The sequence below is a fragment of the Gordionus sp. m RMFG-2023 genome, chromosome 4 (genome assembly GCF_954871325.1).
Source record: "Gordionus sp. m RMFG-2023 chromosome 4, tfGorSpeb1-WG-v2, whole genome shotgun sequence".
Taxonomy (NCBI): Eukaryota; Metazoa; Nematomorpha; class Gordioida; order Chordodea; family Parachordodidae; genus Gordionus; species Gordionus sp. m RMFG-2023.
In genome coordinates this window covers 4,467,208-4,491,434 of record NC_088778.1, presented here as the reverse complement: position 1 = coordinate 4,491,434, position 24,227 = coordinate 4,467,208, and the positions used below count along the sequence as shown (strand labels likewise).

The window sequence follows — 24,227 nt, the reverse complement described above, 5'->3', positions numbered from 1 at the left end:
AAATATCTTTTGAGTATGATTCAGATTGATTTTTGCAAGGCTCAGTAAAATGAGAGCAGTTATAAATATAATTTTTTTGAAATTTAAATATGCTTTTACTTTTTATGCATGTATATTAATAAATTTAATAATAAACAACTATCAAAGGCCTTATGGTAAAATGTTGTATACCATTTTTTTCCATTCAGGGAACCTATTATTTTTCCAGATTTTAACTGATGAATGAGTTACACCCCAAATAGATATCAAATCTGATTCCAATCATATCATTTTTGTATTTTACCTAATAGGGGGCTAATAGCACCTTTAAAATATAAAGCATATTTAAAAAATCGCTCCTTTATTAGATAAAATTAGGGTTTAAAAGTATTGCTAGATAGCCATATTTTTGTAAATGTCCTAGTCAAAATAATATTATGCAAATCTCGAGATTTGCAAATATATGTCTAAGTATTTTGGCCATTTTTCATAATATTATTTAGGTTATAATCTTAATCCGGTTTTTAAAAATCGATCCGAAATAGGATTTTATTACAACTCTATTAGACAAAGTGTATAAAATACAATTAATAAACTATTTTCACCTGTCAGGGTTTAGAACTTATCAAATATGAGTTAAATTCTATATATCGCACTCTTTATTCGATATGGGTAAGATTAAAATATCTAAACCTCGAAAGAAGAAAGTTGTTAAAGAAGATCTGAAATTGTCAGATAATGAAGACATTTATGATGATATTGATAAATATCATATAAACGTAATTTTTACATTTATAATATTAAGTTAAAATTTGGTATTTAGAATGAAAAAAATATAAACATTGACCAAGATCTAAGTCAGGAAGAAAATGATACAATAAATGAATCTCTATTCCCTATAGAATCCTCTGAGAATGAAGATGACGAAAATGAGTTGTTACGTAAGTGAATGTTCTAATTTAATTTGTCACTGCACAGATATGAGCCTTTTATATTCTAATCAATACCAAATTAAAAAAAAAACAAACTTGGGATAGAAATAATTTTTTTTTGCAAAACCTAACCTGAGGTCACTTTTAAAATAAATTGGAATTATTCCAATAAACAAGTTGGAAAATTATCTAGTTGATCATATTTTAAACCACTTCCTAGCAATTTACTAAATTTAATTAAAGCTTAAAAACAATTAAAAAATTAAGGCTCTGTTTAATAATATAAAAACCTGAGCCACATTTAACTAAAAATCTGAGCCAATACATAGGAAAATTCAAATACTGGCTGTGCATAAAATTTTGACCTAGCAATGCCTCTGGTAATAACAAAAGTTTAAAAAAATAAAATATACTATCAAAGTTCTCTAACCTTATAGAGATGTAAATTTCCTGTGAAACTAAAATTTTTTAAAGAAATGGAAAAGAATAAGGAAATTTTGTTTTATAAAATATGATTTGAAAAAAATGTATTTTATATTGACATAATAAATACCTCCATATCAGATCAAGCACATCAATGCTCATAATTAAGTGGGTGTATGATCTGGCATAAGGGAATCATTTTTTGTTTGGGAATAATAACTCATAAAAATAAAGCTTAAAATCAAAATAATAAAAAATTTTATGATTGATATTTTAAAGTTTACTTTAATTACCAGATTTGACTTGGTAACCAGTCCAAACCATAACAGAACAAAATACCTTATGTTACTGTTAGATGAATAATTGAGCTAGGGAAGAAACATATGGCATCCTTGTCAATTATCAGGACAAAAGGAAGAAATATTCCTAAAGGATAAATATCATTATAAGTACCAAAAGGGAAACTTTTTATTTATTATATAAGCAAAAATATTAAATATTTTCATTCATTCCTATCCAGCCAAAAAATATTTTTTGTTTTGGAATGTTCCAGACTGCTTTGATAAAAAAAATACTTAACTTGATTTCTACTTTATTATATGTCATATCAAATTTTACACTAATGTGTGGTGATGTTTACAAAATTTGAAAAACACTTTTCAAAACTATGGTAGTAATATTATTCATTGGAATTTAAAGCTTTTATTATACAATATTAATTTTATAATAAAGTTAAAATGATATTAAATATGATTCAAATTTTTTTTCTGACCAATACCTAAAATCACATAATAATAATACTAAATAGTAATACTGTAAAGTAACATAAAAAGTAATTTATTACCTTTTTTTAAGTAAAGGAACACCATTTGTTACCTTCTACTAGTGGTAACCATAATGTGTTTGAAAGTCAGCCTTGGCTATAATATGAAACATTTTTTACACCAATAAAGAAAACTATGGGTACAAAGTTTACAGTAAATTATGTCCTTACTCAAAGATCTTAATCTCAATTGTGTATTAAACATGGGCATTCTCCAAACTGTTCAGCCCATTTTAAGGAAAAAGGGATATTAAATTAGTTATAACAAGATGAAACACTTTCTATAACTTTGTAAAATATATATAGTTTTCTTAAGAAGAATGGCCAAAAATTTGACAAATCTTTTGATAAATCCAAATTACAAGGATTTTCTGATAATAACTTTTATAACTTGAAGAAACCTCATAATATATGCTCAATTATACTTATTCTCAATTCTTGTGTTTTCCAGCTGAGTTTGTATCGAATCCTCTTTGCCAATTTTATAACTAGAAGAAACCTCATAATATATGGTCAATGGCAACTTTTTATTCTCAATGTATATATAATATTCTTAAATTATTCAATTTATTAACTAACCTTTTATATAATATTTATTATAAATAATCTCAGGAGGCTCGACAAGAAAATTTTTTATGGGAGCTTCACCTTTCTTGCCCAATAATATGTGGGCCCTCAGCCCACTTTTTCCCAGCCTTCAGCCATTTTATGTTTAGATATTATACCTTTTTAATTGAAATTTGCTAACTCTGAACATTAATCTAAATATTATTTTTAGTCATTTATTATATTATGCATGCATAATAAGCATATAAATAATTAAAACAATACAAGACATTTCTAATATAATATTTAATACAAAATCTTATTACAGCATAAAATATTTCGATTGCCGATATAAAAAAAATTTTACTTCTAAAGAAATACAAGTGATAAAAAAGTTAATTAATTCATACATATGCCTCAATTGATAATGGTTTTTAAAAACCACTCAAAGCAATATAATTCTTAGCAATCATTGCTTGGTCACAAAACTAATATAACGTTGTGTTACCATTTTAGACAATGTTTTATAGAATGGAGTAATAATAAAATATTTGTAGGCCTAACCAAATCTTCTTAAAGAATAGAATATAAACGACTAATCTAAATCATAAAACTATATGGTGGTCAGAACTCTTCTTAGATGACTTTATGGAAGCTGGATAAGTAATCGAGAAAATTATTGTGAGATATTAAATTTCTAAAGATTATCTTCCATTTTTAATGGTATATAAACGACTTGACAGTTGACCATTATTGCTTATCTAAATTATGCAATCTAATGCTCTCAGTAACAGGATTAATAATCTTTAAATTAGAAATAAATCATTTAGTAACTAGAAAATAAGGACCAGAGTGATATGATGAAAGCAATTAAGATTTTATATATTATTGTCAATGTATTTAAATATTTCTAACCAATTTTTTGCAGAAACAGATTCGGTCATATCATAAGAAAGCATTTACTGTTGGTTTCTGATTTTTTCCAATCTCAAAAGAGAAAATTTTTATAAGTACCATGTCATTTAGCTAATTTTGAATAATGATAAAAAAATTTTACAAAATAAATATCAAACGATATGTTCACTCGCAGATACTAATGCCTAAAATTGCATTTCAAAATATACTTAAATTATAAGGTTAAATTATTTGATAAAATTAGTTCTCCTCACTGGTTAATCATTGTTGCATATTCATTTATAATGTGATCCATAGGAATGTTATTGATAATATTTTTTTTTACTTTCCTGACCCATTGTCGATCGAATATGTTTTCACCCTTTTTTAATGCTGAAAACGATCTTTCACCTGGGCAGGAATTAAAAGTAGTTAGCACATTTTAAGGCAATTATATATACGAGGGAATATATCGATGGGTATCATTTTTATCAAATCTATTATTGATTTATACATTGGTTAGTATTTTTTATTATAGGTTAAAATATAAACCTTTAATATTCTGCATTCTTCCATTGTATCAGGTAGATTATAATGTAAGATAAATGGTTTAATGATATCATTGTTTAAAAAAATGGGGAGAAGGGATGTAAAGCACTATAGCTATTAATATATTCAGTAGCATCACAGTGCGCAGATCGGGCCCCCTGAAATTTTGAATGGCCCCTTGAAGCAAATTTTTTTTCAATAGCTCTTTAATATCCCCATGTAGTGTTTGCAACGGTCCGGTCCGATCTTTTTTTTCTAAAATGGGACCGGACCGATGGACCGTTAAGTCAAATGAGACCGAACCGTGGGACCGTTGGTCCGGTCCAGGCGGTCCGGTCCCACCTACTTTTTTTTATAAAGCTACAAAAGTTTTATTCTGCATTTAAATTTATTAAAAATGAATAGTTAAACTACCCTATTAATATTTCAATTATATCATCAATTCATTTTTATTATATTATACACAAATGCCTAATCAAAAGAATATTAAAATACAAATTTATTTAATATAAATTATATCAATAAGAATATGATTTACATATTTAATTAATTTTTTTGATATATATATTTGGTTATAAAATAAATTGTATATAAATAATTAAATTATCTTCTAAAAAATCAAAAATGATTCCATTTTTTATCCATGATTCAAGTGCCATCATAGATTGAACCATCTTTGGATTCATTCTATTGCGTTTTTTAGTTATTTATATGTTCATGTACATACATATTAACTATAAAGCAATTTATAGTAAACTTATATTCTTTAATCGGTCTTCGGTCGGACCGGACTGTGGGACCGTGTTGTTGGACGGGACCGTTCCATAAGACCGAAAAGTCTGATAAGACCGGACCTGACCGGACCGTTGCAAACACTATCCCCATGAATTAAAAATAATTTTTTTTTGATGAACGATTTCTTTTATAATTCTATTAAGTAATATATATATAGATTTAATTTTATTATTAAAAAATTAATAAGACTATTTAAATTTATATTAAATGAATGCTATTTTAATTATTAGATTAAATTAATACTTTTAAATTATATTTTCACTATGTCAGCTTGCAATCTATGTTAAAAATGGAATATCAGTATAAAGCAATGTCTGAATATCAATTTAGCATTAACAGTTGAAGCTTAATTGATTTTCATTATTTAAATTATTTATAATCCTAATTAAATAAATATAATCATTTATTAATTGAAAATCAACAAATTTAATATTGTAATTAGCCAAATTCAAAATCATTAATATATATTATTCCTTTTTATATTTAATTACCATGCCTCTTCTTAAAAATCCTTCCATAAGAAATTTCTTTTTAAAAAGAAAGAATGAAGAAAAAAGTAGTAATTATTTTGAGATAAATGCTGTAATTACTGAATACAATAACAATTTTGATATTTTAGACTAAAAAAGAGGATTCATTAATAAAGTTGGTGGTGAACAAAGTATATTTAAAATACAGGTTTTCAATTTCAAACTATGCTTAAGATTAGTGTTGCGTAATCGGCTAAAAACTACGCCTAAGCCTAATAAGGCTAAGCCTAAAAATCGGCTAAGCCTAATTAGGCTAAGCCTAAAAATCGGCTAAGCCTAATTAGGCTAAGCTTAAAAATCGGCTAAGCCTAATTAGGCTAAGCCTAAAAATCGGCTAAGCCTAATTAGGCTAAGCCTAAAAATCGGCTAAGCCCTATTAGGCTAAGCCTAATAATCGGCTAAGCCTAATTAAGTAAGCCTAAAAATCGGCTAAAACTAAAAATCGGCTAAGCCTAATTAGGTTAAGCCTAAAAATTGGCTAAGCCTATATATATCTGCTAAAATTAAATTAGTCAAAATTCTGCATCGATGCTTAGTATTAATTATTATTTATTTATTTTAGTAAAATAATTTATTTTATTTATATTTAATGTAAATATTTTATTATTATCAACAAATAAACATGATATGATTTAATATTTTTTATTTATATTATTATATTTTGAAATGAAAATAAATTTATTTATTTGATGTTATTTTAATAAAAAAAATAATATGCTGCTATATTGTAAAATTGTAATATTCTTTTTAATATAATTTATTAGTGATTTTTACAATCTTCTTTATAAATACATCTTTTATTGAGGAATTATATTGTAAATTTTATTAGATAAATAAACAATTTTTTAGGTGAAATCTTTTATAATTTTTTTATCATTTAAAATTATCTGTTTTTTATTAAATGATGGATTTTATAGGTGGATTTTATGAAACTTTTTTGATGATTTTATATGATCTTTTTAAGGATAATATTTTAATGTGACAATTGTCATAATCGTTATTTTATAAGTTTTTTGAATTTTTTTGAAGAAAATAGGTTAAAAAAAGTATTAATAACATGTGTAAATATAAATTTAGTGAAGATGTACCAAAGAAAAGTGACAATTGTCATAATCGTTATTTTATACGTTTTTTGAATTTTTTTGAAGAAAATATGTTAAAATAAGTATTAAAAACATGTTTAAATAAAAATTTAGTGAAGATGTACCATAGAAAAGTGACAATTGTCATAATCGTTATTTTATACGTTTTTTGAATTTTTTTGAAGAAAATAGGTTAAAATAAGTAGTAAAAACATGTTTAAATAAAAATTTAGTGAAGATGTACCATAGAAAAGTGACAATTATCATAATCGTTATTTTATAAGATTTTGGAATTTTTTTGAAGAAAATTTGTTAAAATAAGTATTAATAACATGTGTAAATATAAATTTAGTGAAGATGTACCATAGAAAAGTGACATGACAATTGTCATAATCGTTATTTTATACGTTTTTTGAATTTTTTTGAAGAAAATATGTTAAAATAAGTATTAAAAACATGTTTAAATAAAAATTTAGTGAAGATGTACCATAGAAAAGTGACAATTGTCATAATCGTTATTTTATACGTTTTTTGAATTTTTTTGAAGAAAATAGGTTAAATAAGTATTAATAACATGTGTAAATATAAATTTAGTGAAGATGTACCATAGAAAAGTGACAATTGTCATAATCGTTATTTTATAAGTTTTTTGAATTTTTTTGAAGAAAATATGTTAAAATAAGTATTGATAACATGTTTAAATAAAATTTAGTGAAGATGTACCATAGAAAATTGACATTGTCATAATGGTTATTTTTAAAGTTTTTTGACGAAAATATGTTAAAATAAGTATTAATAACATGTGTAAATATAAATTTAGTGAAGACAATGAAAAGTGACAATTGTCATAATCGTTATTTTTAAAGTTTTTGAATTTTTTTGACGAAAATATGTTAAAATAATTGTCACTTTTCTATGAATCATAATGTACATCTTCACTAAATTTATATTTACATGTTATTAATACTTATTTTAACATATTTTCGTCAAAAAAATTCAAAAAACTTTAAAAATAGCGATTATGACAATTGTCACTTTTCATTGGTACATCTTCACTAAATTTATATTTACACATGTTATTAATACTTATTTTAACATATTTTCGTCAAAAAAATTCAAAAAAATTTTAAAATAACGATTATGACAATTGTCACTTTTCTATGGTACATCTTCACTAAATTTATATTTACACATGTTATTAATACTTATTTTAACAAATTTTCGTCAAAAAACTTTAAAATTAACCATTATGACAATTGTCACTTTTCTATGGTACATCTTCACTAAATTTATATTTACACATGTAATTAATACTTATTTTAACATATTTTCGTCAAAAAAATTCAAAAAACTTTAAAAATAACGATTATGACAATTGTCACTTTTCTATGGTACATCTTCACTAAATTTATATTTAGACATAATATTAATACTTATTTTAACATATTTTCGTCAAAAAAATTCAAAAACTAAATAACGATACAAAAATTAACAACTATGATCACTTTTCTATGGTACATCTTCACTAAATTTATATTTACACATGTTATTAATACTTATTTTAACAAATTTTCGTCAAAAAAATTCAAAAAACTTTAAAATTAACCATTATGACAATTGTCACTTTTCATTGGTACATCTTCACTAAATTTATATTTACACATGTTATTAATTCTTATTTTAACATATTTTCGTCAAAAAAATTCAAAAAACTTTAAAATTAACCATTATGACAATTGTCACTTTTCATTGGTACATCTTCACTAAATTTATATTTACACATGTTATTAATTCTTATTTTAACATATTTTCGTCAAAAAAATTCGAAAAACTTTAAAAATAACGATTATGACAATTGTCACTTTTCTATGGTACATCTTCACTAAATTTATATTTACACATGTTTTTAATACTTATTTTAACAAATTTTCGTCAAAAAAATTCAAAAAACTTTAAAATTAACCATTATGACAATTGTCACTTTTCATTGGTACATCTTCACTAAATTTATATTTACACATGTTTATGTTAAATTCTTATTTTAACATATTTTCGTCAAAAAAATTCGAAAAACTTTAAAAATAACGATTATGACAATTGTCACTTTTCTATGGTACATCTTCACTAAATTTATATTTACACATGTTATTAATACTTATTTTAACAAATTTTCGTCAAAAAAATTCAAAAAACTTTAAAATTAACCATTATGACAATTGTCACTTTTCATTGGTACATCTTCACTAAATTTATATTTACACATGTTTTTAATACTTATTTTAACAAATTTTCGTCAAAAAAATTCAAAAAACTTTAAAATTAACCATTATGACAATTGTCACTTTTCATTGGTACATCTTCACTAAATTTATATTTACACATGTTTTTAATACTTATTTTAACAAATTTTCGTCAAAAAAATTCAAAAAACTTTAAAATTAACCATTATGACAATTGTCACTTTTCATTGGTACATCTTCACTAAATTTATATTTACACATGTTATTAATTCTTATTTTAACATATTTTCGTCAAAAAAATTCGAAAAACTTTAAAAATAGAACGATTATGACAATTGTCACTTTTCTATGGTACATCTTCACTAAATTTATATTTACACATGTTATTAATACTTATTTTAACAAATTTTCGTCAAAAAAATTCAAAAAACGTATAAAATAACGATTATGACAATTGTCACTTTTCATTGGTACATCTTCACTAAATTTATATTTACACATGTTATTAATTCTTATTTTAACATATTTTCGTCAAAAAAATTCGAAAAACTTTAAAAATAACGATTATGACAATTGTCACTTTTCTATGGTACATCTTCACTAAATTTATATTTACACATGTTATTAATACTTATTTTAACAAATTTTCGTCAAAAAAATTCAAAAAACTTTAAAATTAACTATTATGACAATTGTCACTTTTCATTAGTACATCTTCACTAAATTTATATTTACACATGTTATTAATTCTTATTTATTTTCGTCAAAAAATTCGAAAAACTTTAAAAATAACGATTATGACAATTGTCACTTTTCTATGGTACATCTTCACTAAATTTATATTTACACATGTTATTATAATAATTATTTTAACAAATTTTCGTCAAAAAAATTCAAAAAACTTTAAAATTAACCATTATGACAATTGTCACTTTTCATTGGTACATCTTCACTAAATTTGTATTTACACATGTTATTAATACTTATTTTAACATACTTTCTTCAAAAAAATTCAAAAAACTTATAAAAGAACGATTATGACAATTGTCACATTAAAATATTATCCTTAAAAAGATCATATAAAATAACATCAAAAAAGTTTCATAAAATCCACCTCATTTAATAATAAATAGATAATTTTAAAAAAATGATAAAAGATTTCACCTAAAAGATTGTGTATTTATCTAATAAAATTTACAATATAATTCCTCAATAAAAGATGTATTTACAAAGAAGATTGTGAAAATCACTAATAAATTATATTTAAAGAATATTACATTTTTACAATATAGCAGCATATTATTTTTTTTATTAAAAAAACATCAAATAAATAAATTTATTTTCATTTCAAAATATAATAATATAAATAAAAAATATTAAATCCTATCATGTTTATTTGTTTTGTTGATAATAATAAAATATTTACATTAAATATAAATAAAATAAATTATTTTACTAAAATAAATAAATAATAATTAATGCTAAGCATCGATGCAGAATTTTGAATAATTTATTTTAGCCAATTTTTAGGCTTAGCCCATTTTTAGGCTTAGCCAATTTTTAGGCTTAGCCGATTTTTAGGCTTAGCCAATTTTTAGGCTTAGCCGATTTTTAGGCTTAGCCTAATTAGGTTTAGCCGATTTTTAGGCTTAGCCTAATTAGGCTTAGCCGATTTTTAGGCTATACCTAATTAGGCTTAGCCGATTTTTCCACCTAAAATCTCGGCTAAGCCGTTTTTAGTCGGCTAAAATTAGCCGATTACGCAACACTACTTAAGATATTGAAAAACGATTAATTGTAGTTCTAAGAGATATAAATATTGAAAACCAAAAAGTTAAAAGAGAGAAAATAGGTAAATTATTATAAAATATTTTATTTATAAAATAATAGAACCTATACTTGTGTCTCAATCTGAAAATATATGTGAGATCCAGCCCATAGATATCTCAGAATGTATTAATTTTGTAAATATAAATATAAAATTTGATATAGGCATGGAATCTGATAAGGATGCGTCAACAAGCCCAATTGTTGGTAGCAATAATCCATATAAAGGTATATTGGATAAAGAAGTTGTATTAAAACAAATAACATTTGATGAAATACATTTTAAAATTTAATCTTATTTAGATTTTTTTTGGATAATGAAGAAAGAAGGATAATTGTGAATGAGAGGATTGTAAATAATGTAGGGACAGAAGGAAAGAAAATAGCTAATTAATTTATATTAAAGATATTTTATTTATATAATAGAAGCTATATGTGTGGTTCAATCTAAAAATGATAATACAAGAGTTTTTTAAAATATATTTAAAATAGATGATATAAATTTGATTTGCATTTATATTAACACTTTATTTATCTATTTTTCTTCAACTATGCAATATTTATCATCACTTTCAGAAATGCAATAACAATATTTTATTCATATATTTTTTATTTGTCACTTTTTTCAGAAAAGCTTCAATTGGGTACAAAAACAACTAGTATTAGGTGCATATCCATATACTGGGTTGGAGAAAAATAGAAGATACTTTCAATATCAGTGGTATATTCCTTTCCTTGGATTGAATATAGCATTCACAAACTCTATTTTTTGTTTTCCTTGTCATAATTTTCCTGCACAGCCTCACAAAGTATACCTTTTTGATAAAGATTATCAAAAATTTCGTAAAGTAAAAGAATTAGCGACTCACACAGCAATAAATGGTCATACAAAGAATATAATTCTTTGGAACCATTTCAAACAATCTTTGATAGGAGGGACCATTAAAGAAAAATTTATAGCTCTAAAAATCGAAAGAAGAGAATATTTGTTTAAGTTAGAATTTCACTTTAGAGAGCATGATGAAAGTGAGACAAGCAATAATTAAGGAAATTATTGTGAAATATTAAGCTATTTGGAAGAGTATGATCCATTTTTAATGGCATATAAACAACAAGGCATTGCTAATTATTGCTCACCTCAATCACAAACATATGCTATCTGCAGTAAAGTATATAGCTTCACAATGGCTAACGCGTGAATCTTAGTTCATATGAGCAATTTATTATATGTGTTAGATATGTTAATAAACAAAAGCACCAAAGGAATCTATATCTTTTCTAAAAATTCTGCAGAGTCATTAATGAAGACAATAATAACAACATTGAACAACAATTTCATAAATACAATTTGGTGCAAATGTTATGAAAGGTCATCTTTCATTTTTAATTGCAAATCAAGAAATTTATTATGATGGACAACAGATATTGAAATAAAAAGCATGAATACCTTCTAATACATTATAAAACTTCCTAGGACCTATTGATTTATAGACAGGGATCAATACAAGTGATGAATTTATGCGCATAGTAGTGAACATATATAGCCATTTTGTGATTATTGCTATATCTTTCCTGGACTCCTGAAAGATGCCCTTTCATAACGCTTGCATAATCATATGCTTGAGCAACACAGGGCATTTATGAAATTGTTGTTTAATGTTGTTATTAGTGTCTTCGTAAGGAAAACAAAAAATAGAGTTTCTGGTAATGCTATATTCAATCCAAAGATAGGATATACACCACCGAGATTGAAAGCATCTTCTATTTTTCCCCAACCCATTATATGGATATGTACCTAATATAGGTTGCATAGGTCTAGTTGTTTTTGTACAGATCAAGCTTTTCTGAAAAAAGTTACAAATATTAATATATGAATTAAAATATTGTTATTGCGTTTCTGAAAATAATGATAAATATTATATATTTTAAGAAAAATATTGTTAAAATAAATAAATAAAATGTTAATATAGATGCAGATCAAATTCAAGTTATCCAATTTTTGATTATATTTTAAAAAATACTTGTGTAATTGTCATTATTAGATTGAGCCACACATATAGCTTCTATTATTTTATAAATAAAATATCTTAAATATAAATTAATTTGCCTATTTTCTTTCCTTCTGTCCCTACATTATTTACAATCTTCTCATTCACAATGAGCCTACTTCTCCATTATTCAAATACGATTAATTTGGAAATGTATTTCATTTCTATCCAATATTATTGCTACTAACAATCTGGCTTGTTGTAGCATCCTTGTCAGATTCCATGCCTATATCAAATTTTATATTTATATTTAGAAAATTAATACATTCTGAGATATCTATGAACTGGATCTCACATATATCTTCAGATTGAGACACAGGTATAGGTTCTATTATTTTAAAAATAAAATATTTTATATACAAATTAATTTACCTATTTTCTTTCTTTTAACTTTTTTTGTTTTTAATATATATATCTCTTAGAACTACAATTAATCGTCTTTCAATTTCTAAAGCATAGTTTGAAAAACTGTATTTTAAATATGCTTTGTTCACCACCAACTTTATTATTGAATCCTCTTCTTTGGTCTAAAAAGTCAAAATTTTTATTCTTACCAGTAATTACGGTTGGTATAACATTCATATAAAAACTTTACATATAAAAAATAATAGCGACTTTATACTAATCAACCACATTTTGTTATATGATAAAATTTCAATATTTGATATAATTAAATGATTATGCTTAATAACAAAATATATTTGATATAAATTAATTAATAATAATATACAATTTTAAATATTAAAGTAAATTGGTTAAATAATTAAGAAATATAGTTAAAATATAATATATGGAATTTTGATGTTAACGATAATTTTAGAAATCTATAGACCATATATTTATTTTATAAATTGCTAATATTTTATCTTACAATTATTTAGATATGTTGGAATTGTAAATTTTAATACTATTTCAATATCTTTTTAAATTTATAGTTGAATATAAAATACTACATCTAAAAGGCATTTTACATAACTTCTATATTGGCTAGTTGTATATGAGGTATACTGTCATTAAACGGCTAAATATGTGTCGATTTTAAAGGCCCGATTAAGGTTTTAGTCAAAAAAATATTATGAAAGCCCGAAGATTGTGGAAAAAAGTTTGGCCCTTTATTTTCTAAATCTCGAGACTTATATAATATATTTTAAGTAAATCCGTATTTGTGCCATCTTAAAGCCAAATCGAATAGCGCCGTTTAACAACTCTAATTAGATATATCTATATTTTTTATAAATAACTCTTTAATTTAAGCTATTATATAGATTTCTCAGATAAATTACTAAATACGCCACAATTCATGGCTATACTCAAATAATATTTATTTAATATCCTCGAATATTCGAATAGTAACAAAATATTCGGATATATTTATATTTTTTTAATACGTATTTTTGCAAATATTCCATACCTTTGAGATTTGGAATTGGGGAATCGTAGTCTGATGTCAATATTTATTTTGGTAAAGATGAAGAGGTAGTCTCACTTATTCTTTTTTTTAGTTAGTATTTTAGTTTTAGTTTTCTTTTATATAATTAGTAAAGGGCGTTTCTGATCTCTACAATAAAAATATATATAGTCCAAAAAAAATTTTCCCTTAAATTGCATATAGTAGTTTGGCATACAATATCTAAACCTAGTTAAGGGATTATTGATTCCTAAAGTGGCCGATAGATATAATGCTATTTTAATTATGTATTCCATTCATTTGGTATAAAACATGATATTTGATAATACTTCATTTCTATTTTTATTATATCAAATATTTTCTATATTATATTGGAAAAATACGTACCCATATAAAAATAAAATAAGATTTTTTGAATATAAATAAAAATTGATTAAGTAAAATTATAACTATCGATTAGATTTTATTTTTATAAATATTATATTTTATTTAAATATTTTTTTATTAATTATTAAAATTAATATCAAATAATATAATCAATCTGGAAATATTATTTCAACATCTATTAGAATATTTTAGAGATTACAAAATAATTTTTTTCGAATTATAAATTTATTTAACTACTTTCACTATTTAAGGAATAATTTTGTAAACACGGTTAAAAAAAATTCAAATATTTACTTCATTATAATTTTGATTTTATTCCTTTATAATATATTCATGGATAATATAAAAAGACTAACGGGCTAACCAGTTACTAATAACGGGATTCGGAAATAGTTGTGAATAAGTGGTAAATAACTGGTGGAATTAATAGTAATAAGGCTAGTGGCCAATCAGAAAATAAAATATTTTCGTAAGACTATGCTGAAAAATATGAATTATCACCAGTGACGAAGCCTCCATTAAAAATTTTCTTTTATCATTACGTTGAAAAAATTCCTATTATTTTTAGCACATTATTACTTTAAAAAAATAATGTTATTTTTATTACGTTAAAACATTTATTATTATTTTTAACGGATGTGCTTCGACAAAAAAAACGGTCCATGTCCGGGTACGAATAAAATTTAAAGGGTCCGGGTTCAGGGAACATAAAAAAGTGACTCAAAATAAGATATCTTTTTTTTTTATTTATTATTATACTTAAATATATACACATTCATAATTTACAATTAAAAAGTTTTTAAATGAAATAATTTATATTTTAAATATTTTATTCAATCGCACAATCATAATATCTTCTAAAATATCATCCTTGAGATTTCCACGTAAATTAGACAATATATATTTCAAAGATAAAAACCACGTTCTACTCTTACCTAAAATAGATAGATATTTATATAATACATAAATTATTGTGCTTGTGTCGCAGGTACATTCATGACGATTTTAGATAAGATATATATAATTCTGGATATACAGAAGAATTTTCTTCCCAGAATTTTAAAATATTTATATCCTTATTTATTCTCTAAACTTCTGAGAACTTTTCTATTAAAGATGCAATATGAATTTTATAATCCTCCTATCTGTCTGATGATAATTTGATTTTTTTTCTCTATCTAAAAGTAAAATTTCAAGATCATCAATGTTGCTATCATTATTATTATTACTACAACCAGTAGGTATTGTCGTAGCCTCCAATTTAGTTTTGCGTATGACATAAATCTTAAAGATGGTCTTTAGCCATTTGTTTTTGCTCAATACTCAATGCGTATACAACACTATTTTGCAAATATTGTTGTTCTCGAATTTTTATGTTTTCTATTATTTCGAATGAAAAAGGAATCGACATCTAATCCATATGCCATAAAAATATTATTAACATAATTGTTCTGATTGTAATCTTATTATTGTTATTTTTAAAGGAACTTACACTAGTAAGGTCCTTTATTTGAGCCAATCATCTTACCACAAAATGACTTCACAGGATCCTTTAATAAAATAATTACAGAAATATATCATAGTTGAATAGTGATTTTTAACTCGGCTAATTGCAATATTAAATTGGATAATTCAATTAATGAATAATTGTTATATATAAAATATTTAAGTAATAAAAATCAATTAAGCTTCAACTGTTAATGTTAAATTGATATTTAGACATTATGGGTGATATTGATATTCCATTTTTAACACAGAATTCTATTGCAAGCTGACATAGTGAAAATATAATTTATATGTATTAATCTAACCTAATAATTAAATTAGCACTCATTTAATAAAAATTTAGATAGTCTTATTAATTTTTAAATAACAAATATATATAAAATACTTAATAGAATTATAAAAGAAATTGTTCAGGGGGCTATAAAAAAATTTATCTTAGTTCAATGGAATATTAAGGAGCTATTAAAACATTTTTTTTCTTCAGGGAGCTATTCAAATTTTTCAGGCGACTAGTGTAACCCCCCTACCTCCCCCCGTATATATTGAAATACGTCCGTCCCTCATATTGTGCCTACCAATCCGAATATATTTTATTTTATGTAATGTTTTTTTTCAATATTTTAAAAAGAGAACATATAAACGCCATTCTTTTTTCTTTTATCCTTTATTTATTCTTAAAAATAACATGTATATAGATGATTTATTGCAATGCGACAAGGATAAGCTTTATTTAAATATAATATATCGAATAAAAAACATTATTTAAAAAAAAAGATAAAATATTCAGGAGAAGGTTTTGGATTGATTTCCTTTTTTTAGGGTTTTTATATAATTTTTATTTTGCTGATAAATATTAAATTATTAATGATCAAAAAAAATAAATATTTTTTATAACAATTATGACTGAAATAACAATATTGATATAAACAATTTAAAATACAAGTGTGAAAATATATAACAAAAAAAAGGGGGGGGGGTGCAAAAAAGCTTTCATTGAGATTCGAGGAAAATAAAATAGTCACCTCTAAACGATATAAGTTAAAACATAAAAAAAACATTTTTTTTGTAATAAAACAAAGTTATAATAATAAATATATTTATAAAGGATTTATAATAGGTACATATTGTTTAATATTGTCGGATATTTTTTTAAAATATAAATATACATCTATTTGTTTATTATTATATTGTAATGTAATTAAATTAATTCTCCTTTCTCGCCTCTCATATTTAGTATTAGATTTGGATATCGTTAACCCAAGGCTATATTGTTGGAGTTTTAATTCCACATTAGCTTGAATTATTTGCAATTTACTAATAAACGTATAAATATCCGGGTGGGCTGTTTTAATTAATTTTTTCAGCTCATTATGAAAACCCTCCACGTTATTATTAGTTCTTGGGCCTTCTACGTTGTAGCGACTCCAAAACGTGGAGTTAAAGTTATTCGTACATATGTACGTGTTTGAAAATTATAACATAAATTGCCTCAGAGCTTCGATATTTAAAGCCTCTGACTCAATAAATGTCTGGGTATACACAGTGGATAACTGCGAAGGATTGCAAAATGGTAGTGCAAATATCCTCCGAAGTATACCCTGAACATCGGCCCTTTCCTTATAATCTCTGGTCAATGATAAGCTTTGGATTTTCCTCCACAAAGATTGACCATAGTGGAAGAAGCACCCTGGAATAAATAAATATTATTAAATATATATTGTTTTAATTTACCTCGGATCAGAGCATAAAGAAAAACAATTAGAAGAGCTAGCTTCATGCTAATTTCAAAATCGATTTGAATCGATTCGGGCTCTAGTAGAAGTCATCCATGTAGAGCGCACTTATCTTTAACCATTTCTAGGAATTTAATATAAGTTGATTTTCGCTTATCAGGTAATATAGCGAAAATCACACATATCATACTTTTCCCGATTAATACATGTATTGTATATAATTGGGTGAAATGAGTTGGAGTAGTAAAAAACGTGCCATCCATGTATAAATTTTTGGATGAGCACATAAGTTTAAAAAAATCAAGTGTCCCATATATTATGATATCTTTATTTGGTGTATGTGCCAATAAAAATGGTGAGCCCTGAAGAGTATTATTGTAATTTGTTAAATTGATTGAATATGTGTCCTGAGGGAGGAAAGGCACATAACCAGGTACCACTCTTTTCATCATTTTTATAACAGAATGCAAGGGTGGGATCGTCTCTGGATATTTATGTATCTGGATTAGACATAACTTCAACCATCACATTACTGTAGATGGTGGAAATATTTTAAAATGGATTTGCTATCATCGCATTTTTAAGACTATTACGGGTTTTTATACCATAATATTCAGATAAATCATCAATATGTGTATGTGCATATTTTGATTTTACATGGAATTGATTATTTGTGAATATAGCGCGCGAGGGGCAGTTTAGTTGGCGGCATCTGTTTATAAAAAATTAAAATAAAATATAAATAAACACTCAAAATATAACTTCGTAGAATATTTATTTATAAAAGTTTGTTTAATTACATATAATATTTGGTCTATAGATACTTTTGATGAAATATCAATAAATTGTATCTTTTTGATTTAATATATTCAAAATTATCTGCAAATATTTAATGTAAAAATTAATCATCATAATATTTTACTAGGATCTTGATGAATTAAATTTGATTTATCTAATGAATCAGTTGTTACTATGTCAGAAATGAGATCTATAATATAGAATTAGAAATTGATTTAAAGTATTATCGAATACTGAGATTAGTTTGATTTGAAACAAAACCATCGATCGCTAATCGAATTCCATCATTTAAACTTCTCACTATTGACAGAATAGAATAAAATAATTTAAAAATAAATACCAAAATCAGTTTGATTAGAAATAGAATTTGATGAAGTTCCACCACCAAATCTCGTGCTTCGAATAGAGGTTTGATCTAAAATGTTTAAATAGTAAAAGATTTGAAATATTATAAACATAAATATTAATTATATAAATAAATTTTAAATAGATGAATCAAATTTAATTCATCAAGATCCTAGTAAAATATTATGATGATTAATTTTTACATTAAATATTTGCAGATAATATTGAATATATTAAATCAAAAAGATTCAATTTATTGATATTTCATCAAAAGTATCTATATGTTTGCAATCGAACTTACAAAGAGACCAAATATTATATGTAATTAAACAAACTTTTATAAATAATAAATATTATACGAAGTTATATTTTGAGTGTTTATTTATATTTTATTTTAATTTTTTATAAACAGATGCCGCCAACTAAACTGCCCCTCGCCCGCTATATTCACAAATAATCAATTCCATGTAAAATCAAAATATGTACATACACATATTGATGATTTATCTGAATATTATGGTATAAAAACCCGTAATATTCTTAAAAATGCGATGATAGCAAATCCATTTTAAAATATTTCCACCATCTACAGTAATGTGATGGTTAAAGTTATGTATAATCCAGATATACATAAATATCCAGAGGCGATCCCACCCTTGCATTCTGTTATAAAAATGATGAAAAGAGTGGTACCTGGTTATGTGCCTTTCCTCCCTCAGGACACATATTCAATCAATTTAACAAATTACAATAATACTCTTCAGGGCTCACCATTTTTGTTGGCACATACACCAAATAAAGATATCATAATATATGGGACACTTGATTTTTTAAAACTTATATGTGCTCATCCAAAAATTTATACATGGGAGGCACGTTTTTTACTGCTCCAACTCATTTCACCCAATTATATACAATACATGTATTAATCGGGAAAAGTATGATATGTGTGATTTTCGCTATATTACCTGATAAGCGAAAATCAACTTATATTAAATTCCTAGAAATGGTTAAAGATAAGTGCGCTCTACATGGAGGACTTCTGCTAGAGCCCGAATCGATTCAAATCGATTTTGAAATTAGCATGAAGCTAGCTCTTCTAGTTGTTTTTCCTTTTGCTGTGATCCGAGGTAAATTAAAACAATATATATTTAATAATATTTATTTATTCCAGGGTGCTTCTTCCACTATGGTCAATCTTTGTGGAAGAAAATCCAAAGCTAATCATTGACCAGAGATTATAAGGAAAGGGCCGATGTTCAGGGTATACTTCGGAGGATATTTTATAAAATAATTTAAATAATAAAAATCAATTAAGCTTCAATTGCTAAATTGATATTAGACATTATGAGTGATATTGATATTCCATTTTTAACATCGAATTTGATTGTAAGGTGACATAGTGAAAATATAATTTATATGTATTAATCTAATCTAATAATTATAATAATAATCATTTAATAAAAATTTAGATAGTCTTATTGATTTTTAAATAATAAAATTAAATATATATATTAATTATATAAAAGAAATCGCTTAGGGGGGTATTAAGGAGCCATTAAAAAATTTTTTTTGTTTCAGGGACTCAAATTTTTTAAAAGGCCCGAGCCCCTACGTCCCTCGCTAGTGACTCTACTGGTAAATAGTCATAATATTGTTACATGAGACAAACCGGGGTTAATAAATTTAATAACGATTGATCCTCAATAAATGTCAATCAAATTATTCTAATAGTTATCTTTATTGGAATATTCACCCAATGGCATTCTTTATACCAATATTATTCCAATGATAATCATTATATTGATTTCTCCATCATATTGCTTATCTTAGTTGTGTTTTATTTCCTTTATAAGATTAGATATATCCAATTTGGGATAGCTAATCAAAAGATCTATCCAGCTGGAGATCAACCTCTCCCAGTGTCTACATTAGAGGGGTGGGGGGTTAGCAACAGTTTGCATCCAAATTTTTTTGAGGGGGTTAGGTGCCTTTGATGGGGGTAGGATAAATTTTTTTGGGGGTTATCTATTAAATTTTGAGATGTAAAAGGACAAAATATATTGCTGTAAAAATTAAAACTTTTATTATAAACTTATTATAATACAATGATATTTCTAATCATCGACCAAATCTATGTATATTGCAAACAATCATAGACATTATTTTCCAAAATAAAACATTATGCTATCCTTTAAAATGTAATTTAAAAGGTTTAGACATTCTCAGCAAGCTCATAATGCTATAATAATGCATTCATTGTAAATGTGGGGGTTTTTAATTGAATTCATGATCTAAAAAATAACTTTTATATATATAATATTTTGATAGTTGGTAGTAGGGCTAAAATTATTCAAAATTAAAAATATTTTTTGATTGTAATAATAATTATCACTCTAATTAAGCGGGTCTAAGAGGGGGGGGGGGGGGGTCAGAAATATTTTTATCGTCACTAAATATTGATATGGGTTAAAATATAAGTAAAAAATAAATGTATGCAAATTACATCTAAAAATAATAATGAATGAATGCGTTTTCAAGTTCCTTTTCGATGGTCCTTTTTATTTCTAATTATCACCTCATATTTCCATATAATGGCTACCGAATAAAAAGCTAATTAAAATAAAGGAGATAATTATGATGCGACGTCATTCTTGACGGCATATCTAGCTAGTTATATATAGTTATGTATAAAATAAACCTTCAATTATTATTTGGGACATTTCACAACTGTTTTCGGGAACATTCTCGGTATCACTTTCCTTTCACCTTTCATAATATTCCCAAGGTGATTTTTCATGTTTATATTAGAGTTATCAAAAAAATAAAAAGAATTGTGATTAAAATAAGATTGATGTGGTAAGTTGTGTTAAAAGATACTTTTTTAGATGGATCTAAAAACAATACAGATACCACTAAAATAATATCTAGATACAGATTCCACATTTTTATATCTATTTACAGTATCCAGATACTTAATAACTCTGCTAATTTTAATTGTTTAGTTTTGACATTATTTTAATTTGAGTATACTTTAATTAGATTCTGGACATCAAGGAATTGAAATTAGCCAATTCTATAACTTTCTATCTATAAAATGGATATTTCTTATGAAAATCTATTTTCGGACCTTCTCGTTTCTTTGAATCCTATTTTAAGATTTTGAGTAAACGTGATTGTTTAATTATATATGATAATATGCCCTTGTTAACATTTGGTAACTGAGCATTAATGATTTTTTGTATTAAGACTACAAGCCATTAATTTATATTTTATATTATGGTAAACCAGGGAAAGACTTTAACAAAGTTCTAGAAGAAGGTGACAGTGATAAAGATGAAGAATCGGAATCCGAAGAAATTACTAGAGATAACTGGGGAACATCCAAATCAATATATTATAATTCAGATTCCGCTTCTCTCAAAGCTGACCAAAAACGAGGTCTAAAAGGTCCAAAGTTATCCAAAATCGAGAAAGAATTGGAACAAAAAGAAGTACATAATTTAAATTTTTTTAAAAATAATGGTGGGTTGGGCTTCGGGATAGCAATTCTAATATTTTATTTACATTATTAGCTATTGAGGATGGAGGAAGAAGAAGCACTAATATTACAAAAGCAAATGATGGAAGAGCTAAAGGACGAAGATTTCGGTTTGGATTTTATCAACGTAAAATACTTTTTTAAAAATCTCAAATTAAATTATATTCCAGGAAATGGCCCAAAAATTTAACGACACAAATTCTGCGGCGGATACTGATTTGTCTAGCAAAGACTTTGCTGACAATATTTCTAACCAAAATACAACTTATTTACCAAGAGACTTGTCCAACATGAATAACAAAGAAAAGATTTTGTTACTTAAGAAGGAATCGCCAGAATTTTTACCCTGGACTAAAGAGGCCTTGCAATTTTTCAAACTATTGTCTTCCGTTCTTCATCCCGTGTTGCGTTGTTATTACATATACAAGGCGTCAACGGATTACGGAAATGTATGCAAAACCAGTGCGGCTGATCAAGACATAGCCACATTAGAATCATTATTTTCGAATATAAACCCCCAAATAATTAAATATCTATCCCTCAAACGACATCTTGTCTCTTTGTACCTTGTTAACTTTACCTACTACCTATACCACAAATCTTTGAGCCCAAAGACCGCTTCTGACACTCCACAACTAAACGTTTACACCCATCCCGTAATGATTCGTTTGAGGTCTTACAAAAAACTCATAGAGACATTGGATAAGAAAATTGATTCCTCCAATCCAACCCTGCAAGATGACATACAAAATTTAGCAACTTCTTTACCATCATCCATTACTAAAAATCCAAGGATCGATGTCAAAGTCCATGACAAATCGGCCAAAGTTACGATTGATGATGTATCAGCGAACATTCTTGGTTACCATCCTAGTCAATATCACAAAGTTCTCGATTTGTCAGAGTCCCTAAGGCCTACTTCACTCAAAACTATTAGTTCTCCTGGACCCACTTCCATCCAGAACCGGGAACCATTTAAATTAAACAAAGGTAAGGACTCTTACTTTAACACGAAAAATCAACGTAAGCAAGCGAAATCTGTCAAATTCAAGGAGGAAAATCGTACGACTGATATTTACAACTCTTTTCCGGCGGAAGTCGATATGGACGGTAAACGCCCTATCAATTATGAAATGGCTAAAAACAAGGGGCTCACTCCTAAACGCAAAAAAGAGTATAAGAATCCTCGAGTTAAACATAAGATTCGATATAGGAAAGCATTGATAAAGCGGAAGAGTCAAGTTAGAATACCCAAGAGAGAGATAAATAAATACGCTGGGGAATTAACTGGCATCAAGATCGGCTTGAAGCGGAGCATAAAGATTCGTTAAGAAATTTTTTTTTGTCTAAATAATTTGTGAATGAAGGAGATAAAATATGTAAATAAATAAAAGTTTATTTAAACATGTGTTATTACATTATTTAACTCATAAATTAGTCCAATATGATAAACATAAAAATTAGTCCCGTTATATAGGGAAAAAGGAGCAATTATAAATTAAATTAAAAGTGGCGCAAAATGAAAAAAAGATCTTTATATAATTGGGGATAAAACCAACCCCCCTATACATTTCGGAGCTCTAATTATACCTTTGGATTCAGGACGATCTCCTGGATGAAACTATCTAAATTATAATTAATGAAACCCTTACTTAGGAATCCAAAAGTATGACAAACCCCTAAAGAACACAAATGTTTTAATTTTAATGTAATTAAATCTAAACAAAAAAAGGACTTAAAAAAAATTATTTTATGGGAAATAAATCACCCTAATAAAGGGCAAAAATTAATATAATATTTAACACATGTTATGGAAATATAACAAAATATTTCTTATAAAC

The 24,227-nt window shown here is 25.4% G+C and overlaps 1 protein-coding gene across 1 annotated transcript; it reads left to right on the top strand.

Annotated features, from left to right (window-relative positions):
- Window positions 1–636: 636 nt before the first annotated feature.
- LOC135927887 (something about silencing protein 10-like) lies at window positions 637–23,790 on the top strand. Its single transcript, XM_065464131.1, has 5 exons — window positions 637–758; window positions 803–920; window positions 22,137–22,339; window positions 22,421–22,513; window positions 22,557–23,790. Exons 1-5 carry the CDS (start codon window positions 648–650, stop codon window positions 23,715–23,717), a joined length of 1,686 nt encoding a protein of 561 aa, XP_065320203.1. The 5' UTR covers window positions 637–647; the 3' UTR covers window positions 23,718–23,790.
- Window positions 23,791–24,227: the final 437 nt, after the last annotated feature.

Coding starts and splice junctions, on each gene's coding strand:
- LOC135927887 (XM_065464131.1), top strand. CDS start 648: ATGGGTAAGATTAAAATATCTAAACCTCGAAAGAAGAAAGTTGTTAAA. Junction 22,340..22,420: donor AAGAATTGGAACAAAAAGAA/GTACATAATTTA, acceptor TTACATTATTAG/CTATTGAGGATGGAGGAAGA. Junction 22,514..22,556: donor TCGGTTTGGATTTTATCAAC/GTAAAATACTTT, acceptor ATTATATTCCAG/GAAATGGCCCAAAAATTTAA.